At 39.4% G+C, this 22,495-nt stretch overlaps 1 protein-coding gene across 2 annotated transcripts in view; it reads left to right on the top strand.

Annotated features, from left to right (window-relative positions):
• Nucleotides 1-21,677, top strand: part of syt7b (synaptotagmin VIIb) — a 186,800-nt gene extending 165,123 nt beyond the window's left edge. Inside the window, exons 8-13 of one of the 2 annotated variants that reach the window (XM_057834971.1) lie at nt 4,195-4,330; nt 11,051-11,318; nt 12,513-12,682; nt 12,958-13,072; nt 13,213-13,412; nt 17,987-21,677. In XM_057834971.1, coding sequence (XP_057690954.1) covers nt 4,195-4,330; nt 11,051-11,318; nt 12,513-12,682; nt 12,958-13,072; nt 13,213-13,412; nt 17,987-18,091 — 994 coding nt within the window. In that variant the 3' untranslated portion in view covers nt 18,092-21,677. The remainder of the gene's footprint in view (nt 1-4,194; nt 4,331-11,050; nt 11,319-12,512; nt 12,683-12,957; nt 13,073-13,212; nt 13,413-17,986) is intronic. The other variant, XM_057834980.1, reaches the window with a different exon arrangement.
• Nucleotides 21,678-22,495: the final 818 nt, after the last annotated feature.

Here is a 22,495-nt window from a genome sequence, read left to right as displayed (position 1 = left end):
GGATAAAAGCAGACTGGTTCATGTCTTCATTTCTAACTGCATTGCCTGTGTTTTTCAGGTTTGTAATGTTTGGAACATACTTCCACTGATATTTAATAGTTTGATTAATAGTTTTGTTATTTAGGGAACTTTGATAACTAAACTTGGCAAGTTCTTGTGTTAACGTTAGCTGTACACGAGCTATTTGCAATGCTGTTGAACCCAATGTAATAGTGCTAAATGACAAGTTTAGCTATCATTGTTCATAGAAAAAAAATCCCAGTGTAATGTCTTTCAAGAAAAGTATGTTAGATTTACATACGTCATTTATTTTGGTGATGTGATATCACAAAATGTATAATTTCAGTCTATAGCCCCTTTCAGATTTATATGCCGGTAAATTTCCGTGTAAGGTGACGCGGGATTTACCCGTGTCATGGCTTTCAGACGCGGGGAGATGTCCTGGGAATTACCTAGGTTGGACACTTACAGAATAGTGGTGAGTCGGTCACGAACGATTGGTTCAAAAAGAACAAATCGTTTGGAGGAACGAGATCAAACTAATCACCTTCTGCACTGATTCGTTCTTAAGGAAGTTTGGACTTGTGTGGGAGGACGTTGAGAGGTAAGAAGCAAGCTGCAGCGTCTGACATCGCACATGACCAATCAGACGTCAGCCTCATCGCAGACAGGGGAGGGAGTGGAAACAGAATCAGAGCGTCTGTTACTCACGTCCACGTGTGGCCAATAAGCAGCCAGCGTGCAGGCAGGGGGCACGACTGAGTTATGTCACTTCCCGTTCACTTACTTGGTCCTGACCGAGATTTCTGAGAAGATTCATTATGCTACGTGACTTGACTTCCAAGTCACACAGTGACCCAATCAAGAACTAAAAGGAAAAGGCTTTGTCACTTATTGTTTAACTTAAAGCCTATCATATGCTACTAAAAAGAAACAAAAACACCAAGCAATCATACTGAGCATGGTTTAGAGTAGTGTTTTTCAACCTTTTTTGAGTCACGGCACATTTTTACATTGGAAAAAATCTCGCCGCTCAACACAAACCCAAAATGTTCTAAAATTACTTTCTGTAGTATATTTATATTTACTCAGTGTGAAACTTGAGCCTGTTTAAATGAACCCAAAGCTGATATCCTGGCAGGAATCTTTATCAACAGCTCTCAGTCTCTGTTTTTATTTTTTTATTGCAGTTAGGCTTGAAAAGCTCAGAAAAGCAAAGGGGGACTTTGGCAGGTCTCTGCCACAGTGTGGGACTTTGGATTTAGCAACCAGTTCATTAACAAGGGAGCTGGCTTTGGGGGCACTCTCATTTACCTTTGTAGCTTTTCTCAAAAAAGTTGCCTGTTTCTCTGTGTTTTCACAAAGGCAAACAAAATAGTCCATCGGCTTGGTTTGAAGCGACGGGTATTTGGTTTGGGGATGAGGTTTAGGATAGCTGCTCTTGTTGCGTTCAAGGACTGCGCAGATTTTCTAGCCATCAGCCACCTTGCTATTGAAGTTATTGAATGCGACAAGAGCAATACATCGCTCATCTGCACACGACCGCAACTTTCAACCTCCTCCTTCCTTCCTATTGCAACTCCCCCCGACAACGTAAAAACTATAAAATAAAAATGCCATATTGGATAATTTCTCGCGGCACACCTGACAATCTCTCTCGGCACACTGATTGAAAAACACTGGTTTAGAGTATTACTACTCGAGACTACATATGACAACATACTTTCAACTTTACAGTAGTTTAAAACTCTTTTGCCAGTAGGTACAAGGCGAGCAAAAACTGAGCTACGGACACGTCATGGCAGCGCAAGTGAGAGAGAGCTGTCAGAGTCTGATACTGATACAGATACTGATTTGCAATGAAACGGTTTTATATCCAAATTTAGTATTGTTTCATTGTTTTCGTTCCAGAGCAACAAATTTGGCAACCAGCTACTGTATATACTAGTACACTTAAGTTTTAAGAATAGTTCCCATATAATATAGAGATGAGCATAAAAACAAAAATACAACGGAGCGTGAGGTAAATACGTATGATTTGTTGATCGTTCAATATTTAGAATGTCTTACCCCCTGTGACCCCTGCCCCCACCCCTTCCTTCTATGTGTGTAAATGATTGTAGGTACTGTATACAGGTTCTTTAACGAATGGCATTTTGGACCGTGAAACACCACCACAGCTTACAAGTGTATGGATTGCAAGAGTGTCTTGTTAAAAAGGGCAAGGTTAAAAAAGGGCAAGGTTTTAAATTTTTGTAGTACGAAGTTTGAAGGTGAAATAATATCTTGTGAGGATAGTTTTTATTGGCTTACATTGGGAAGAACAGGGTTGGTTGTCCCAAGGGTTTGTCATCACAGTTGCTATAGCTCAACCATGAGAGGGCGATGTTGCTCAATATCTCTCCTGCTCGCTCACTTGCTTTCTCACTCACACCGTGTTATGGTGAATTTCTGCCTCCAGTTTAAATTTGTAAAATTCCTCAGAATCATGTTCTTCTGGATTTTCTTATTCCTTTGAGCCGCTTTCAATTTCGTATTGAGACCCATTGCACAATAAAGTCAACGAAACTGCTGTTTTCCATTGAGTCATATGCACTCTGCTGGAATCCGTGCTTTAAACTATGTTATCGGTTTCTACTATGCAGAGGCAAACAGTTACAAAAATTGTTGTTATTGCACAATTTCAATAGTTATGGATCTGTGTGAGTCTTGATAATTGATTTCTGAATACTCTTTGAGAAGATTCAGTCGTTTAATTAGCATGGAGAAAAAAAAGGGACAAGGGGACTTTAACTTGACATATTCCTGTGACTCGTCCCGACGTAACCTTGTGACTCAACTCTAGTATTCCACATAAAGAAAAACTTGGGAATTGTTTGATACAGGGACCAAATGACCTGCAACTCGCTTGTGTGCTTGTGGTCACACTTCTACTTCAAATACTTCATTCAGTATTTGGAATAAATATCTTCAGATTTTATTTTGCAGTTGTCCTGTACTGAATGTAAATAAAGCTTGTTGGATAAAAGGACATTAGTGTGTTTATAAATTCCAAGAGGAACCGAACAAAGGTATTGTCAAGCTTTCCAAAGAGAATTTCACAATAATATTCTTTCATGCATGTCTAGTTCCTGCGGCACATTATCTGTCACCTCTTCGGCCAGGTCACTTTGTCCCTCTCATTCTGTCTCACGGGCATGGCCACCCACGTCTTTGAAGTGGTGCGACTGTGTTACAGCATCTGTCTCGACAAATAAATCAGTCGGCTTGGCACACTCAGTGTCTGCCACCTCAGGAGTTAAGAACTGTTAAGTTTATGTGAATGTTTATGTCAAACTAAAAGTCGTATAATGTTTTAGGCCAGTTGGAGAGGCACGTCACTGTTCTAACAGGGTATGACACAATGCCAGCCATTTGAATTGTTATCAGTTTATCAGTACAGTGATCCCTCACTTACCACCGTTGATAATGACCAGAACCGACTGCGTAAAGTGAAAAACCGCAAAGTAGTGTTACCCCTTCCCCATTTTTAACATACATTTTTTGTGTATATATAACAACAACAAGTGTATATAAAAGCTTATAAATGCATATGTTATCATTACAACAAGAATAGTTTGAAACATACACTATATACTAATAATTAACATAAAAAAAATGTTTAAATAATATGTACTGTACATTCATTCGCTCAGTCTCATATGGTACGTGTGGGTGGGTGTATAAGTGTACATACATACACAATGTAACTAAAGTGTGCATAAATATGTTTTTAGATAGCTCGGATAGGCTCTAGCACCTCCGCGACCCTCGTGAGGAAAAGCGGCATGGATAAAGAATGAATGAATGAATGAACTCTTTTATATATATATTTTTTTTTAAATCTGCGAAGCTCTTCGAGTGCGAAAGTTGAGCCGCGAAATAGCGAGGGATCACTGTAGGACATCGTTTCTCCCAAGGTGCGACAGATTCAAAACACATTTTGTGCAGCCCCCCTATATAGGTAAGAGAAAAAAAAGAATAGCACTGGTGAGCTGCAAGTGAAAGTTACTTTAGTTGGTTGAATTATTAAAAATTCCTGGCTGAGGTTTAGCCAAGAAGAAGAGTCTTGGCCAGAAAGCAGTGGTTTTGTCCCATTAATTTTGCATGTTAAGTGCTTGTGACAATGTTTGTTTTTATATCTGTTGCATCCAGGACTCCGGGTAACAAACCAGGCAGCAGCCCTAGAGGTCACACCCCAGATGAGAGTGGACGCCGCCAGGGCTCGGGCCACGATGCCAACTCATCCGTCTCCGATTTAGCCAACTCGGTCACCAGTGAAATGCTCATGGTAACACGCTATAAACAATCATTGATACACTGCTCTCTTTTTTCTTGGTAACTGAAGTCATCCATGATGGCTGCTGTCAGCACAGCACTTTTAAATCGAAGTGAATGAGATGGCTACGGTAAAACTATTAGAGGGCACTTCCAGATCATCTCCTCTAATTCAATCTGAAAGTGACATGCAAGCCTTGAGACAAGAAGTGGGCTGAGGGGTTGGTGTGAATATAAAAATATCAGAGACAGTCACAATACTGCTCTGGCGCAACAATTATCAACATTGTACAGATGACTTGAATTTTAAGAACTCGTCCAATTTAAAGCAGCACATTGTGCATATTCTCCAAAATTTCAAACTGGTCCCTTGTCGTTATAATACACCTCCGACTTGCTCTGGTCTGGTCATCAATTACCAATTGGACTCTTTACAAGAAAAAACACCGGAGGTACTAGACTGGCCTGCCTGAAGTCCAGACCTGTCTCACACTTAAAATGTGTGGCGCATTACAAAACGTAAAAAACGACCATAGGCAGAGTTTGCCTTTTGGAGCTGGGGGTGCGCAATATCTTGATGAAGCCGAAATGCAGGTTCAGCAATAAAATTAACCTACAAGAATATTTATAATAATAAGTTGAAAATGAGCGGTTTTTTTTTGTTTCCCATCATTCTTGAGAGGAATTCTAAATCGGGCTGCTTAGGACAGCTATACTTTTCACCAAGATCGTCATCCATTGGATATGGTACACCCGTGCCAATGTAGTTACCCCCGTCAAAAATTGTATTACCTGGGCGAAGCCACTACATTGCACTGATTTGCTTGATTTCTTTGTTTTGGTGCTGTAGTTATCTACGAGGTTTTAAAACATGGCCCATCCATCAAAAAAAAGAAAAAAAAAAGGGGGGGGGGGGTTCTGTCGTACAACGTAACATACGTACTGCACGTAAAAAAAAAAAAAAAAAGGCAATGTGTTACTGTTTTACTCATAGGATGACCTATAACTGTTATTACTGTAATTCAAGTCCTGTATGGAGTTTCTCCAGTTTAATAAACGTCGATGTCCAAAATATATAACTGTAGTTCTTTTCTGGCTTCAATTAATTGTTGAAGTCAAAAATAACTCATAACTAATGTGTGTGCACTCCTGCGGCCAGTGGATACAATTTTTGACGGGGGTAACTACATTGGCAAGACACAGGTGTTGTCTCTGTTGTACAATTAGCGTCTTCAGTGGGGCAAATTGAAACTCCGCTCACGATTTTGGCGGCGCTCTGCGGCATTTCATGGTCCACATTTTCAATCATTGGTTCTTGCTCTGTAGTTTGAAGCTTTTGAAAGCTTAGGCTTGAAAAATTACATATATCCATCTTGACTGTTTGGTCCTCGAGTGGTTTTTGTTAAGCAAAGCAAATAACCGTCTAAGATGCTAGTCACATGATCTGCTCGAAAAACCATTTTGACCATTATAAAAATGTTTTTTTTTAATCTTTTTGTTGATTTTATTCATTTTTGTTGTTTGTTTTATTGCTTTACAACTTTTATAGGCAGTATTTTACCGGAAAACTCTTAATTTTAAAATCCTATAATGGAAAATCAATTACATGCAATGACACGTACACATTTCATATTTTAAAGTTAACGATGATTGCCTAGTTTGTAGCTTTGATCTTGCCAGAGAAGCTCAGTAGCTGTACGATCAAAGGCACAAATGTGTCAATCATCGTTAAACTTGTAAGTGTGCTGTGGTAACTCATTGTGTAAGTGAGAGGCTGTTCTCAGCAGCGTGAGTGTCAAAGCGTGAGTGTATTTGAGTGGTATCACTCAATGAAGCATTTAAGACAAGCATATTTTTTTTACTTTATTCTTGTTTAAAAATAATTCACATTATGAAGGCTGGACGGTGGTACAGTAACATGTTTGGAACTGTTGTTAAAAAAAAAAAAAAAAGGGACTCAGACTTGCACTCGAGTGCAAAAATATGCAATCGGGACAACACTACGTCCAACGCATAATATCAACCAAAACCCCAAAGTCGGTTAAAACGTAATTGCTGCTGCTATGGTGCTATGAAAATGTTTGTGGTTGAACTGTTGATTCATAAGTTTACATTTTTTATCGTGATATATTTGTTTAAAATGGATGAAACGATGCAATGCTGATCATTTCAGATCGATTTGAATAGCGTTCATATTGCCTTTGATGGTATGCTTATAGTGCTCTACAATGGAAACAACCGGGAAGAGATTTTGAAATGGTACCGCCAAACAAGTTAATTTGTTACAAATGTAACTTCTTCATACGGCAACAACGAATATACTACACACACAGGCACACACAAAATTTTTATTTGCTGCTGAAGGTCTGCCCTGTTACTGGCATCTGGCGTATAACAAAAACTCATCAACAATCACTAGGGATTACCGTGAGAAAAGAACTCCCATAAAAAAGAAGGAAAAAATTGAAGCCGGTAGAGCTGCATTGATGACACACCTTAAACACATACACCCATCTGTGCATAAAGTATGGACAGAATTATACATAGATGAATTAATTAACTTGATTGTTTGTTTTATGCTGTCAGTCTTCATGTTTTAACATGTTGTATGACAAGAGATTGAACCCTGACGTATTGGTAGGATAGTTAAAGAAAAAGCAATGAATGAAATGAACTTTGCTTCAGTTTTATTTAGAAATAGAAAAAAATTACTGATATCCCAGAGGGGGAAATTTAGGCTGTTCTGATCACTGAAGAATAGAACCAATTGTGAAGAAAACAAAAGTACACAAAATACTGCAATGTTCAAATTAAACATTGCTGTATTTTTTTCACCCCACATTAAGTCCAGCACGTTCTTAATGAATTTAGCTTCAAGTAATGAACCAATTTTCAACACAAGAGACCAAAAGGGTTCAAAGCTCCATGGCGCTCCATTTGAGCAGCACTGTCCATCATTACCAAAAAAAGAAAGGCCTCGACATGAAACAAAGCTTTAATCTAAAATGGCAACTTTCTGGCTTTAAGAAACTCTAAAAGGAACCAAGGTTGGGGTTGGGGGTTGCAGTAGTCAACAAAAGGAAACAAATATATATATTTTCAAATATTTTTATTGAATTTTCACACATTAAATGGGATGGATCCAAGCAAACTCAAAGGCTATGAAAAATAAAGCAAACAAGACCACATTAGGGCACCATTGAAAGTTTTATTCTTTATTTTATTATAAATAAATATATATAATATAATGATATAAATAAATAATTAAATAAATAAATAAATAATATATCATTATAAGACTTCAAGCAGTTACAAATGCTACATTTTAATTGGACTCAGTTATGTACAGTGGTACTTCTACTTAGAAACATCTCTACATGCAGAATCTTGAGGTTAAGACAAGCCTCAACAGGGGAAAATATTGCCTCTTGTTACAAAAGAAATTTCAGGATACGAAAGGCAAAAATACAGTATGGCTGATACTTAGTATGGCAGCTCCCAGAGTTTACCAAACGTAATATACTGTACTTATACAGTGCTGGCCAGATGTATCGGCACCCCGGTATCCATCATTGAGATTCCTAAAATGCTTTGCTGGAATTTTAGACCTTTCTTCTTTGGCGAACTGCTCCAGGTCTCTGAGGTTTGAAAGGTGCCTTCTCCAAACTACCATTTTCAGATCTCTCCACAGGTGTTCTATATGATTCGGGCCTGGACTCATTGCTGGCCACTTAAGAAGTCTTTCTCTCAAACCATTTTCTAGTGCTTTTTGAAGTGTGTTTTGGGTCATTGTCCTGCTGGAAGACCCATGACCTCTGAGGGAGACCCAGCTTTCTCACACTGGGCCCTACATTATGTTGCAAAATTTATTGGTAGTCTTCATAATGCCATGCACACGGTCGAGCAGTCCAGTGCCAGAGGTAGCAAAGCAAAACATCAGGGACCCTCCACCATGTTTGACTGTGAGGATCGTGTTCTTTTCTTTGAAGGCCTCTTTTTTTTCCTGTAAACTCTATTTTGATGCCTTTTCCAAAAAAGCTCTAATTTTGTCTCATCTGACCAGAGAACATTCTTCCAAAACGTGTTTTGGCTTTCTCAGGTAAGTTTTGGCAAACTCCAGCCTGGCTTTTTTATGTCTCTGGGTCAGAAGTGGGGTCTTCCTGGGTATCCTACTATAGAGTCCCTTTTCATTCAGACGCCGACAGATAGTACGGGTTGACACTGTTGTACCCTCGGACTGCAGGACAGCTTGAACTTGTTTGTATGTTAGTCCGGGTTCTTTATCCACCATCCGCACAATCTTTGGTTGAAATCTCGCGTCAATTTTTTTTTTTTTTTTTGTCCACATCTTTGGAGGTTAGCCACAGTGCCAGGGGCTTTACACGGGTGCTGGTAATTACGAAAATTAGAGAAGAATCACATGATTTTTCAAAGGGTGCCAATACTTTTGTCTGGCCCATTTTTAGAGTTTTATGTAGAATGATGATGATTTTTTTTTTAACAAAAATCCATTCTCGTTTGTGTTTTTTCATTGCAAGCAAAATAGATGAAGATATCACTATACCAAAGCATTATTAATTGCAATCAATTTTCTGGGAGAAATTCAGTATTATCTGACAGAATTAAAGTGGTGCCAATACTTTTGTCCGGCACTGTCGCTGCTCTGCCTTTGGCTATTGACTAGGATTCCTGGCATCCAATTGACTAAGAGGGACCTATACTGTATGTGTGTATGCCAACATCCTCTTCATTCGCCCCTCGAGTTACAACAGCTTTACATGAGTGTATTAACTTTTATTCTTAATTTATTCTTGTTTTTCTGCATTTTGCACAACTTTGATTTTAAGTTTATTGTGTAATAATCTAATTGTAACATGTATTTGTTACATGTTTTGATGCATTTTTATGCATTATAGAAGATTTATGTCCGAATTTTGGGGGGGATTGGAACGGATTCGGGCATTTCCATGAAAAATGTGTCTCTACCTACGAAATTTCCAGGTTAAGAAACTAATTCCAAACCCAATTAATTTTGTAAGTGGGGGTACCACCACTGTATTTGTAAAACTGGTGAAGATTGTGATTGTGTACTTTGAGGTCTTTCGGAAAAAGATAGTTACACTGCACTGCATAAATGCAATGTACAGTATGTCCCAGTCCCAAGATGTCTTACAAAATCTCTTGTTCTTGCATTGAGTTTAGCTTCAGTAAAATAGTTTTTTTAAACTATTATTATTATTATTTTGCTTCTGTTATGATTATTTTTAGCTCTTTTAGCTACAAAAACATTTATCTTTTGTCATACACTATTTATTCTTCAACAATTTTCTGTGATTTGGTAGAATTTCACAGGGAAAAGATGGGAAAGGCTGAAGCTGAAGAAAAGAGCAGAGCCAATGCTGTGATATGTGCGTGTGTACGTGTCTGCACATTTTGGGGGTAATTTTAGAGCGTCAGACTGAATAATGAAAAGTGATCGCATTCAGCAGAAGGGAATAAGGTCGAGCGGCACTGGCTGAAATGGGTGTGGAAAGTATGCAATTGGATATTAAATAAGTGGGATTTTTCCTCAAGTGATGCTTCTGGCTCTTTTCCCAACAGATTGAACATTTTAACTGGATTTCTGCAGTTCCCTCTAGGCTGCACCTCTGTCAGTCAGAGGGTCAGTCTACCAACAGATAATCGGCCTGTCATACCACAGCAGTCATGCACACTATCCCTGCAGCGCAGTGGATACTGGTCATGTGACAACACACTAAGCTAAGCTAGTTTGCATTTTGGATCAATATAGACATGTGAACGAGCTGAGCCTATAACCTTTGGTGACTGGACACTCGATTATTATCATGTAACATTACTAGTCACTGACATCTTTGATCTGAGTTATAACATGCACTCTGTGTCTTTTTTTTTTTTTTTTCCAATTAGCAACTGTAACCATAGTAATTGTATTACCTGTATAGACTGCATATAGAAGCTGATTTTAAAAGTAGGTGCCAAAATCATGCAACATGTCAAAAAAGAAAAAAGTTACAAAGCTCTAGCTTGGACACTTTTTTGGGATACAACTTCCAGACTGCAGATCTGAGATAATGGGATATATATTTTAAAAAATGACTAATCAAACCATGTGTGTGAACAACTACAGTGGGGAGAACAAGTATTTGATACACTGCCAATGGGTTTTCCCATTGGCAGTGTATCAAATACTTGTTCTCCCCACTGTATATATAGAAAAGGCTACGCTGGGCCAGCCAATGCTTTGTGAATTTTGAGTCTTAGCAACAATGCTAATTCATGGCAACAAGAGATTCAAAGTCCTCGACAATATGATATAGTAAACGAGAAAGGGAATATTGTTCAGTGGCCTTGGCATTGTTAAAAAAAAAAAAAAAAAAGTCATTTATCTTTAAATCATATTTAGAATGGCAGCATACAGTTTCTAAAGGTCAGCCACTCATGAAAACTAGTTCAGCCACTCCGCTTCATATGCAGCAGGCTAATGTGATTGAAGTGAACAACAAATAATTAGATAGTTCCCCGTGAGGGTTTGTTAGCTTTTTCCAAAGTTAAAGGTCAATCATTAATTGATCCGTTTCCAGTAGCAATTGCCCATTTTCTCTTACTAAGATATTTGAAGTGTCTTTAAAAAAAAAAAAAAAAAGTCATTTGGTAAAGTACTGACAAACTTCTTGAGGTCAAACAACAAAATGAAAGTGTTTGTCTCTTCCAGCTGTCTCCAGGTTCAGAAGAAGATGACCACGAGGGTCCAGTATGTGAGAAGTTGGGTCGCATTCAGTTCAGTGTGGGATACAGCTTCCAGGACTCTACCCTCACTGTCAAAATCCTCAAGGGCCAGGAATTGCCTGCCAAGGACTTTTCTGGTACTTCTGACCCCTTTGTCAAACTGTACCTGCTGCCTGACAAAAAGCACAAACTGGAGACCAAAGTGAAGAGGAAGAATCTGAATCCACATTGGAATGAGACCTTTCTGTTTGAAGGTTTGTTATTGTTCTTTTTGGGCTAATAATGATACTTATTTATGCATGTATTATGCCTCCATAGCAGCCACGTAGTAACAGTATCTGCCTCACAACTCTAAGGCTCAAGTTCCGAGAGTTTGCATGCTCAGTCTGTATTTGTGAAAGGTTTAAGCATTCATTTGAGACGTCAACAAAAATTTCCATAGGTGTGAATGTTAGGCTAGGTTCATACTGCGGGTCTTAATGCAGAATTCCAATTTTTTGTGGTATCTGTTTTTTTGGCGTGCCCGTTCAGACTGCCTTTGTCCATTGAGCCCGTTCAAGTGTCACGCATCCGCACTAATTCGCAGTCCGGGATGCGTTCAGCAAATTTACCCGCATGCGGAGGAGAATCAAAACAAATGACCGACACATTGACACATGCTGGCCAACGTCATTCAAGGGTCATCATATTTTGATTTCCGAAAAAAGGGCACAAATAACAGACATTAAAAATTACCGTTTAGTCTTACATTCAAGGTTCATGTGGACTGATGGCACGCACAATGCATGCATGGCGCACATAAGGACAGTTTTCTCCGACTCTCGGACGTGTAAGCAATCTTGAAATATTGCTCATTTGGAGCACAGAGAAAAAAACGAGCGTTCTCAGGTATACCCCCCCCCCCGAATCTTTTTATGACTGTTGTCAAGCCCACCTCTTCCAGAAAAGCCGCATTCAAGCTAGGCGCTAATGCTCCATCAATACCGTAGCGCCCTGTCTCTCTCGCTCTTTGCTGACGTAATTGCAGCATTAATTCTGATTTGGGGGACTTGACAGTTCAGACGTCAGCCACATTCTGGAAAAATGGGGCCCAAATCGGATTTTAACCACGTACAAAAATGACCTAGATCAGATTAGAAATGGTCGACTTTTATGCGACTTTTCCTTGTTCCTTAGTGTGACTGGTTGTTTGTGGACTGTTTGGATCCTGGTACTTACTGGCAACCAGTCCATAATGCATACTCCCTCACCTCGCACCTAAAGTTAGCTGGCATAGGCTCCAACTCACCCACAACCGCAGTACCCACCAGTCCAATAGAAAATGCATTGCTTTCCTGCTGAGCATTTACCAGATGAGGAAATCTTTTTACAATGAGGAAATGTTCTTTTTCCTGCCCATCATTTGGACCTTGGTGTTCAGATTCTACTTGTATGAATTTCTATTTCAGGGTTCCCTTTTGACAAAGTGGTCCAGAGAACTCTATACCTGCAGGTGCTCGATTACGATCGCTTCAGTAGGAATGACCCCATCGGAGAGGTGTCCATCCCCCTCAATAAATTGGATCTGGCCAACATGCAGACTTTCTGGAAGGAGTTGAAACCGTGTAGCGATGGGAGTGTGAGTATAGGGGAAAGAAGAGGTGGCAGAAGGGATAGAGTGGGAGGATGGGAGATGGGACAGAATGTAATGCGTGATGTCATTGCTGGCTGCTGTGACAGTCCCTTGGGAGATGTGTTAGTGTGCCGGTGGGAGAGGATAGAAGCAAACCCTGAACAGCTGACAGGATGGTGGATTGAACACCGACTGCTGGAGAAAAACAGTAAAAAGAAAGAGAGAACAATTGCAAAGAGCATTAAAAATAAACGGGTCACTGTTGTGTATGATTTCTCCAGGGAAGCAGAGGGGATCTGTTGGTGTCTTTGTGCTACAACCCTACTGCCAACACTATCACTGTGAGCATTGTCAAAGCCCGTAACCTCAAAGCCATGGACATTGGAGGCACTTCTGGTACACACACTTCTTTAATTTGTTCCCTTATGCATCATTGTTGTGTGTACTTCAAATATATTGACATGTTTAAGACCACAGAGGAACTGAATGCATTACATCATGCACATTCATTTGAATCTTTTTCTTCTGCTTCTAAGACCCCTATGTGAAGGTGTGGTTGATGAACAAGGACAAGCGTGTGGAGAAGAAGAAGACAGTGGTAATGAAGCGTTGTCTCAACCCTGTTTTCAATGAGTCCTTTCCCTTCGACGTCCCTGCCCACGTGCTAAGGGAGACCACCATAATTATCACTGTCATGGACAAGGACAAGCTTAGTCGCAATGATGTCATTGGAAAGGTATCTCCTTCCCTCCTCTTTGCTCCTTCCCGTTTCTTCCTCTTCCTGTGTATATTTTTGACTCGATGACAGGCCAGACACACTTAATCACCCAGCTAGTCTCTACTGACCCCTGCTGGTCTTGATCATGCAGCATTTTAGTTGATATAACAACAAAAGTGTTGATTCTTTTTCAAAATTTAGATGTTTGGGTCAACAGTTAATTTGTTCAAATGCTTATTGTGTGAACCTGACACATTGTGAAATCTCTTGTGGCCGGGCAGCCACTTAGTTTGCATCACATTTTTTTTTTTTTTTTTTTTTTTTTTAGAAAAATGGTACATTGATCAATAGTTTTAAAGACCAAATGTGAAGTAATTTCATAACATGCCAAATAGGGTCACAATTTAAGTAATTAAACATTGTCCAACAAATAAAGCATGAAAAAATAATTTATATGTTGTATATTTGACAAAATAATCGCGTTTCCGAAGTTCGAGCCTGAAAGGGGACGAACCCGGAAGTGATACGTCACACCGAGAACAGCGATGGCAGCGCTCCATACGGACTCCATACAAAGCCCTTCAAACAATGATTCAAACAGTGATATAAGCGATAGATTGAGCGCAAGGGAGGAGATCCAAGTTTTTGAAGAGTTGGAGGAAGAAGAGGAGGTGGGAATTTTATGTTGGACCTAACATGTATTAGCCAGACGCTAATCAGGATGCAAACAATGTGCCTATACTAACTGACATGGAATGGAGACAAGACCCATCAAGATTACAAGATTGGTAAGATATAGGCTTCATGATTTGAAGATGCAGGCATTTGCACATAACTTTTATGTTTTTGTCTATCTGATGACAAAAATAATAATCAGACTTCATGTTAATTTTGGCAGATCCGACAGCTCTATGAGCTTTTTGTTGACAAAGGTATCAAACACACGACATGCTGACAACTTTGTTTCTTTATTAACACATGGAGCTAACAGCACGAACACAGCTTGAGGCTCTCGGCAGGCTGTGCGGAGCGATAGAGCCTGTGCCTCTCAATCACACTCCCGCGTCACGTGACCAAAACAAAAGTAACGTTGCGTGCACTTCAGGGTGCCTCGAAAAACATTAATTCATTCATTCATTCATTCATTTTCCATGCCGCTTTTTCCTCACGAGGGTCGTGGAGGTGCTGGAGCCTATCCCAGCTGACTACGGGCAGTAGGCAGGAGACACCCTGAACTGGTTGCCAGCCAATCGCAGGGCACAAGGAGACATACAACCAATCATGCACACACTCATACCTACAGACAATTTAGAGTGTTCAATCAACCTACCATGCATGTTTTTGGGATGTGGGAGGAAACCGGAGTTCCCGGAGGAAACCCACGCAGGCACGGGGAGAACATGCAAACTCCACACAGGAAGGCCGAAGCCCGGGATTATACCCTTGATCTCAGAACTGTGAGGCAGATGTGCTAACCATTCAGCCGCCGTGCACCTCGATAAACATTATATTAGAATATTACATATGAAAGAGTCGGAGATTTGTTGATGCACTGAGAAGCTGGACCAAAAAATCACACTCCTGACATTTAAAAAAAAAAAAAAAAAAAACTTGAAATTTGCGGGATCTTGAGCGCATGCAGCCAGGATCAAATAGTATTTCAACATGCCAGAAAGACTGTTGCATTTACTGTCGTTTTCAAAAAGAAGGAAGATGGTTAAAAAACGAGTCAGAAAAGCACATAAAATGAAAGAAAAAAAGGGAAGTCCCACAGCATAGCAAGTGGGCATTTGCGTTTTGTTTTCAGCACCATTTTCTGCATAATGTAACTGTCCGTAACTGGGTGCGGGCCCGTGAAGGGGCCATCGGACAGCAGAGTGGTGATGTAGCGGGAAGTGAGAAGAGTGCGGCGTGAGAGCGAAGTTGACGGTCGCATGTTGCAGCAGTCCGCTGTTATTTTTGTTATTTGTTATTTAACTGTTGCCACAATAAAGTGAAGGAAGCCATCATTTACTCCTCTCCTTTCTATTTCCCTATTCGGGCTATTACAATATGTTCCGGGACCTGTCCACGTGCCGTCATCCCAGCGCTGTCATATGTACTTTGGGTGCCGGCACCTTATGATTTACAAATTAAGCACTGTTCCACAACAGTTGGCAGTTCCGCTTTGACAAAGTCATCAGTCATCTATCCAAAAATCACACTTCCTTTTTGCAAATCCTTGATCATAAGCAGACCGGTTGAGGAAGCAGGCATCTTCGAAGTCTTTGTAGCAGAGAACCCAACTCGATGATGGCGTGAAATTCATTCGCTTAGTGCGAACAAAAGATGTCCATTTACGTGCCCTGCTATCCTTCAGCCACTCATACAACTTTTCTTTAGATTGAGAACAATACATCGCCACACACCGCCGTGGCATCTTACCGAGAAGCAATGCAACAATACTGTGTGTATGGCGGACTTCCCTCGCAGTTCTCGGTGTGACGTAATTTCCTAAGACTCCCGAAGATTGTCGAAGAAAAGCATTTTCGTCGTCAAGGGCGTTGCTATGGGTTAAACAAAGAATCTGGAAGTGTTGCGTTAAAAAAAAATAACGAAAATATGCTTATAATTGTTTAGCCATTGATATTATTCAAAAACATGGTTGGCCAACCTTACTTCACATTTGGTCTTTAAATTCTAAGCAGAAAAGCACATACTTCCTTGTCCCATGCCACTTCATCCTGCTCTTCCAGATGTCTTCCTCCTATCAAAATGTACGCAGAATTACTCCTGAATGCACTAATGAAGCTTCCTAACTGGATGCCCAAGCTGCCTGTTCTGTCTCCTCTCAATCCAGGAGGAGTGACTCTACTCTGAGCCTCTCCCAAATAAAAGAGATGCTGGACAATGAACAGAAAAAATAACTTTAAAAGATAGCAAGTGTATTTGAAGTAAAGATAAATACTGACCTATTAACATATGGTTTGTTAAACAAGCTCAGATGTTACCTATATGAAGTCAGACATGATTAAAAGGTAAAATATGAATCAGAAGTCAAGCATTTACAGTGGTACCTCTACTTACAAACGTCTCAACATACAGAATTTCCAGGTTAAGACACGCCTCAACGGGAAAATATTGCCTCCTTTTACGAAAGAAATTTCAGGATACGAAAGGAAAAAATACAGTATGGCTTGTACTCGCAGCTCTGAACGTAACATACTTATAGCTGCTCTGCCATTGGCTATTACCTAGCATTCCTGGCATCCAATTGGCTAAGATGGACCGCTACTGTATGTGTGTTTCCAAAAGTCCTCTTCAGTCGCCCCTCGTGTTCCGACAGCTTTACATGAGTGTATTAACTTTTATTCTTGTTTTTTTTTATATTATGCAAAACGGATTTAATGTTTATTGTGCAATAATCTAATTGTAACATGTATTTGTTACATGTTCTGATGCATTTTTATGCATTATAAAAAATTTATGTCTGAATTTGGGGGTTTTGGAACGGATTGGGGCATTTACATGGAAAACACGTCTCTCCATATAGAATTTTTAAGTTACGAAACTACTTACAGAACCAATTGATTTTGTAAGTAAAGGTACCACTGTACTTGATGAAAAGCTCTAATTTGAATCAGAAATTAAGTAAACTATAATTTTGCTAATTTTGCAAACGAACCTGCTCCATTCTTCCACTTTGCTTGAACAAGATGCACACTTGGAATTTGATGTTACTCCTGACCAAAAGATGTCAGTCTAGCCATTTCAGGACCATGATTTAAGATTAGGGGGTGCTGATTTTATACTCAACCCTTTGCCACTGCATACTACTTTCAAGAGCGTTGAAGACTGTGGCTTGAGGAAGCCAACAGAACCACAATATCTGCGAGAAGCATACAAACATAACATACATACAGTCACACTTTTTTAATGAGTGGCAAAATTAATAGAAAATAGTCAAGACATTGACTAGGTTTGATTTTTTCCCCCTTCAAACTATACTTTTGTCAAAGAATGGTCCTTTTGCAGAAATTACCATTTCAGACCTTGGTATTGTATGTTAATTTGTTGAGGTAATCTGGAGAAATTTCACCCCACCCTTCCAGAAGTCCTCCCCATTAATTGGATTGGCTTGCTAGGCACTCCTTGCGTACAGACAAGCTGCTCCCACAAAAGTTGAATGGGGTTGAGATTTGGTGACCATCCTGGCCACGTCATTACAGATACAATACCAGCCAGCTGCCTGCTTCTTCCATAAATAGTTCTTGAATAATTTGGAGGTTTGCTTTATGTCAACATCCTGCTGTAGGATGAAATTGGCTCCAATCACGCATTGTGAAGGCTATCATTCCATTTTACAACATCATGCCATACCCTGTGGGCAGTGCTTGATTGAAGTCACCAGATCTCAACCCCATTGAGCTGTTGTGGGAGAAGCTTGACTGTATGGCACTCAAAATATGCCCATCAAGCAAAACCAACATATATTAAAATTTGCCTTTAACTTTATTGGTTTGTCTTTGCTACTTTGACAACACTCTTTTTAAATAGCCATTGCTCTCATGTTGAGTCTGTACATGAGCTAACATTGTCTCTTCTCCTCGCAGATTTATCTCTCATGGAAGAGTGGCCCCGCGGAGGTAAAACATTGGAAAGACATGATGGGTCACCCTCGCACTGCCGTGGCCCAGTGGCATGCACTCAAGGCCTGAGGGAGCGAGCAGGCTCTGTTCCCTCTGCCGTCAACACACATCTCCTGCTCGAGCTGCAGTCACGGGCTGCAGACAGTGTGTGTCACCTCTTTGTTCTCAGGCCTCTTTGAAATCATGTACTCCTAAATTTCACCCCTTGTCAAGCAGTGATACCCACTTGACCCCCTCTCATTCCTCTGACCTTTAAATGTATTTGATGTCCACCCACCTCCTCCTTGTACTGTCTTTCGATGGGGTTTTTCTTTTTGTCTTAAGATACCACTGTGTCCTTCTTGTCAACCACTCCCAGTGTTAAACACCAGAGCAGTACCTCTTGCCACGCAAGAATACAAACTCTTAACCAAAAATTGGATGAAAATATGAATCAAAACTTGGTGATAACCTTACAGGTATGAAATGGCCCTATGCGCCAAAGGCACTGCCCCATCTGACGTTGGAGTAAGGGAGTATGCTTCTTACCTGCTCTACTCTGCTGTTGCTGTCACTGCCAGTCTATATCCTGATAATGCCCCAAGAATCAGGAAGTGGATAAATGGAATGGGCTCCATTTAAAACTGAATGGAAGTAAAGCGAACTTTTTGCTGTGGCAGCTGTGTAATCATATACCTTGGCTGGAGCCCCTTGTTGTTTGTGCGTGTTGTGGGTGATGTCGTGTGACCCCAAAATTAAGTTTTTCAACAAAAAAACAAAAAAAGCTAAAGTGTATAAACACTGTCCTGGTTGTTTGGACAGAAAAAGACAAGAAGTTATCGATGTGTTACCTATTGTTTACATAAAAAAATATTAATAACTAACAGTAAGTAAAAGCCAGCTTCACAATGTGGATGTTTGTGGTAATCATTGGATAAATGAGGATGCATTTTGGGTTTGATGATAAAATGTTCTAAAAGAGTATTTGCACCTTCATACAGTATATTCTTTTTTTAAAAATACTTTCCCCACTTTAATGTTTAAAATCATGAGACAAATGTAAATATCAGACTACAAAGACTCAAGTAAACATTAAATGTCGTTGAATTATGATGTTATTAGTTAAGGGGGAAAAATATTAAAAACTACCTAGTCATGTTTGAAAAAAGTATTGCCCCCTTTGTTAAATTATGAGTTAAGTGTGGCCAGTCACATTTTTTAAAAGCATTTTTACTGATCACATCCTGGCCTGATCGACCCCAGACCTGTTCATTCGACTATCCTTTTAATAGTAACTGTCCTACAAATTAAATTGGGCATATCTCAAAATTGTGCAGCTAAATGCTACAATCCAAGCAAATTAAAAAACAGTTGTGAATTAATTCATTGGCTACGACTGACGATGCTAGACGTCCAAGCTATTTTGACTGAGAGAGGCTAGCAGCGAATGATCGCTGTCAGGCCTCCCAGTCAAATGGATTGGACGTCTAGCGCTGTTAATGTCACTGAAGCATTAGCATTCACAGCCAGTCCTCCCCATTAACATGAATAGGTTTTCTATGGTTATCATTGAGAGCCAATGAGTTAAAGTTAGAAAGTAAGTCATCAGTAAGATCTATTGTTCACAAATGGAGAAAACTCCAGTTGTATCTTAAAGGTAAACACAGTGATGGTAGTGTCTAAAATGCATTATTATTATTATTATTATGATATTGGGCTGCTTTGCCACTTTAGGACAGAGATGACATGCAAGTAAGTGATTTAGGCGTCCATCCATTTTGAACACCACTTATACTGGTCAGGGTTGCAGGGTGCTGGAGCCTTTCCCAGCTGACTCCGGGCGAAAGGCAGTCACTTAAACTGGTTGCCAGTCTGTAGGGCACACACAGAGAAAGAGACCCAGTCACACGTAGTGATTGATTGAATCATGGATTCTGCTCAACAGAATATTCTGAAGGAGTGTTCAGGCATTAGTTCATGACATCAAGCTTAAGCACACCTGGGTTCTGCAGCAGTACTAACCAAATTACACCAGCAATCACACTTCAAAATGGTTTTAAAGGGAAAAAACAAAGATTTGAAATGGCCTAGTCAAAGTTTAAGCTTGAATCTGATTAATACAAGGGTAAGTCAATAAGTATCTGCACTCGATTTTTATTATTTGATACAACAACAATACAAATGTTCTATTTACACAATTTTTCAACATAGACGCCCTGATTTTTTTAGGATGTGTTCATACATCACTTTTTTTTGCCTTGGATTTTTGCATTATTGTTTGTCCACATCGCCTCTTTTTGAATGCGCTGTTTTGTGTTAGTTAGATCAGTGATATGGTTGGCAACCATCACAGCCTGGTCATTCTGAAAAGTGTAACCTTCCCTCCCGTGGTCCCTTCTCAAGGTTTAGTTTAGCTTTTTTTCATCAGATGATTTTTGTTGTTGTTTTCAGTTAGTTTTTTCTTGCCCATTGATAGGGTAGATCAGGGATGTCATTATGCTTTTTATTTTTCTGTGAAGCCCTTTGAGATCTTCTGATGATTTAGGGCTATATGATTTACTTAACCTACCTTAACTTATTGCCAGTTATGGAAAATGCTTTAATTCTGTTGTTGCTGTTAAAAATGGTCCAGCCAGTATTAGGTTTAACGGCCAATTACTTTTTTCACATGAGGCCAAATAGCTTTGGATAGTATATTTTCCTTAGTAAATGAAATCACAATTATCAAAAATTGCATTATATAATTACTTGCCTTATCTTTTTTATTTATATTGCTTGATCATGATAGATATTAAAGTGGAGAAACTATGCAAAAAAGAATTTGAGAAAGAAGCAAATACTTTTTTCATGGCATTTTATGTTAAAACATCTAATAACAATTTCTAAAAATCCAAAGAAAACTAAATAATACAAACCCCAATTTAAATGACATTGGTGTTTTGTGTAAAACAGATCAAAAAGACTACAGGCATTTGCAAATCCTTTTCAGGTTACATTCAAGTGAATGTTTTTTTTATTATTATTATTATTATTTATTTTATTTACTCCATTTGAATTTGGCGATTCATTCATTCAGTTGGGCGAAAAAAATTTTTTCCCCATTCTTGCTTGTTGAACATTTTCAGTTGCCTAAGAGTTTGGGTCGATGGGATTGTATTTTGTGCTTCATAATGCAAACACTTTCAATGTCAGAAAGGTCTGGACTGCAGGTCAGTCCATCTCAGATGAACTCAGGCCCAAAGAAGTCAGCTCTGTATGTGTTGTGTGTGGTGTTTGTTTTGCATGGTGGAGTTTTAACTTGCATTTGTAGATGTTTCAACAAACTGTGTTAACTTACTTTGGTTTTATGTAGAGTTCCTGACCCCCATTGGCAATATGCTAAACACAGTGGTGCTGCTTTTAATGCAGTGCCAATTGCAGAATCAAAGGTCACGTGTGTTCAGGTATGGTTTTAAGTTGGGCTGTCTCAATCGCTTATTTTTGTACCCGGGTCTCAGTCACTTGATTTTGAGAATCTGCAGATACAGAGTTCGGATCTGGAAAAAAAAGTTTTATTTATTTATTTTTTTATTTGAACAAAAGTTCTAAACGTTACAGTACTGTACTATGTAGAGTACTTCCTCTTTTTCCAGGAGTGTTGCGGAAGATAAAATATATATTTTTGTTTCTTTTGGCAATGCCATTGTATTTCTGGATTTTGTTTCTTTTTAGTTCTTTAAAAAAAAAAATATATATATATATATATATATATATATATATATATATACAGTGCCTTGCAAAAGTATTCGGCCCCCTTGAATCTTGCAACCTTTCGCCACATTTCAGGCTTCAAACATAAAGATATGAAATTTAATTTTTTGGTCAAGAATCAACAAGTGGGATACAATCGTGAAGTGGAACAACATTTATTGGATAATCTAAACTTTTTTAACAAATAAAAAACTGAAAAGTGGGGCGTGCAATATTGTTCGGCCCCTTTACTTTCAGTGCAGCAAACTCACTCCAGAAGTTCAGTGAGGATCTCTGAATGATCCAATGTTGTCCTAAATGACCGATGATGATAAATAGAATCCACCTGTATGTAATCAAGTCTCCGTATAAATGCACCTGCTCAGTGATAGTCTCAGGGTTCTGTTTAAAGTGCAGAGAGCATTATGAAAACCAAGGAACACACCAGGCAGGTCCGAGATACTGTTGTGGAGAAGTTTAAAGCCGGATTTGGATACAAAAAGATTTCCCAAGCTTTAAACATCTCAAGGAGCACTGTGCAAGCCATCATATTGAAATGGAAGGAGCATCAGACCACTGCAAATCTACCAAGACCCAGCAGTCCTTCCAAACTTTCTTCTCAAACAAGGAGAAAACTGATCAGAGATGCAGCCAAGAGGCCCATGATCACTCTGGATGAACTGCAGAGATCTACAGCTGAGGTGGGAGAGTCTGTTCATAGGACAACAATCAGTCGTACACTGCACAAATCTGGCCTTTATGGAA

This window comes from Corythoichthys intestinalis, chromosome 1, assembly GCF_030265065.1.
Source record: "Corythoichthys intestinalis isolate RoL2023-P3 chromosome 1, ASM3026506v1, whole genome shotgun sequence".
Lineage (NCBI taxonomy): Eukaryota > Metazoa > Chordata > Actinopteri > Syngnathiformes > Syngnathidae > Corythoichthys > Corythoichthys intestinalis.
This window is presented reverse-complemented; position numbering and strand designations above follow the sequence as displayed.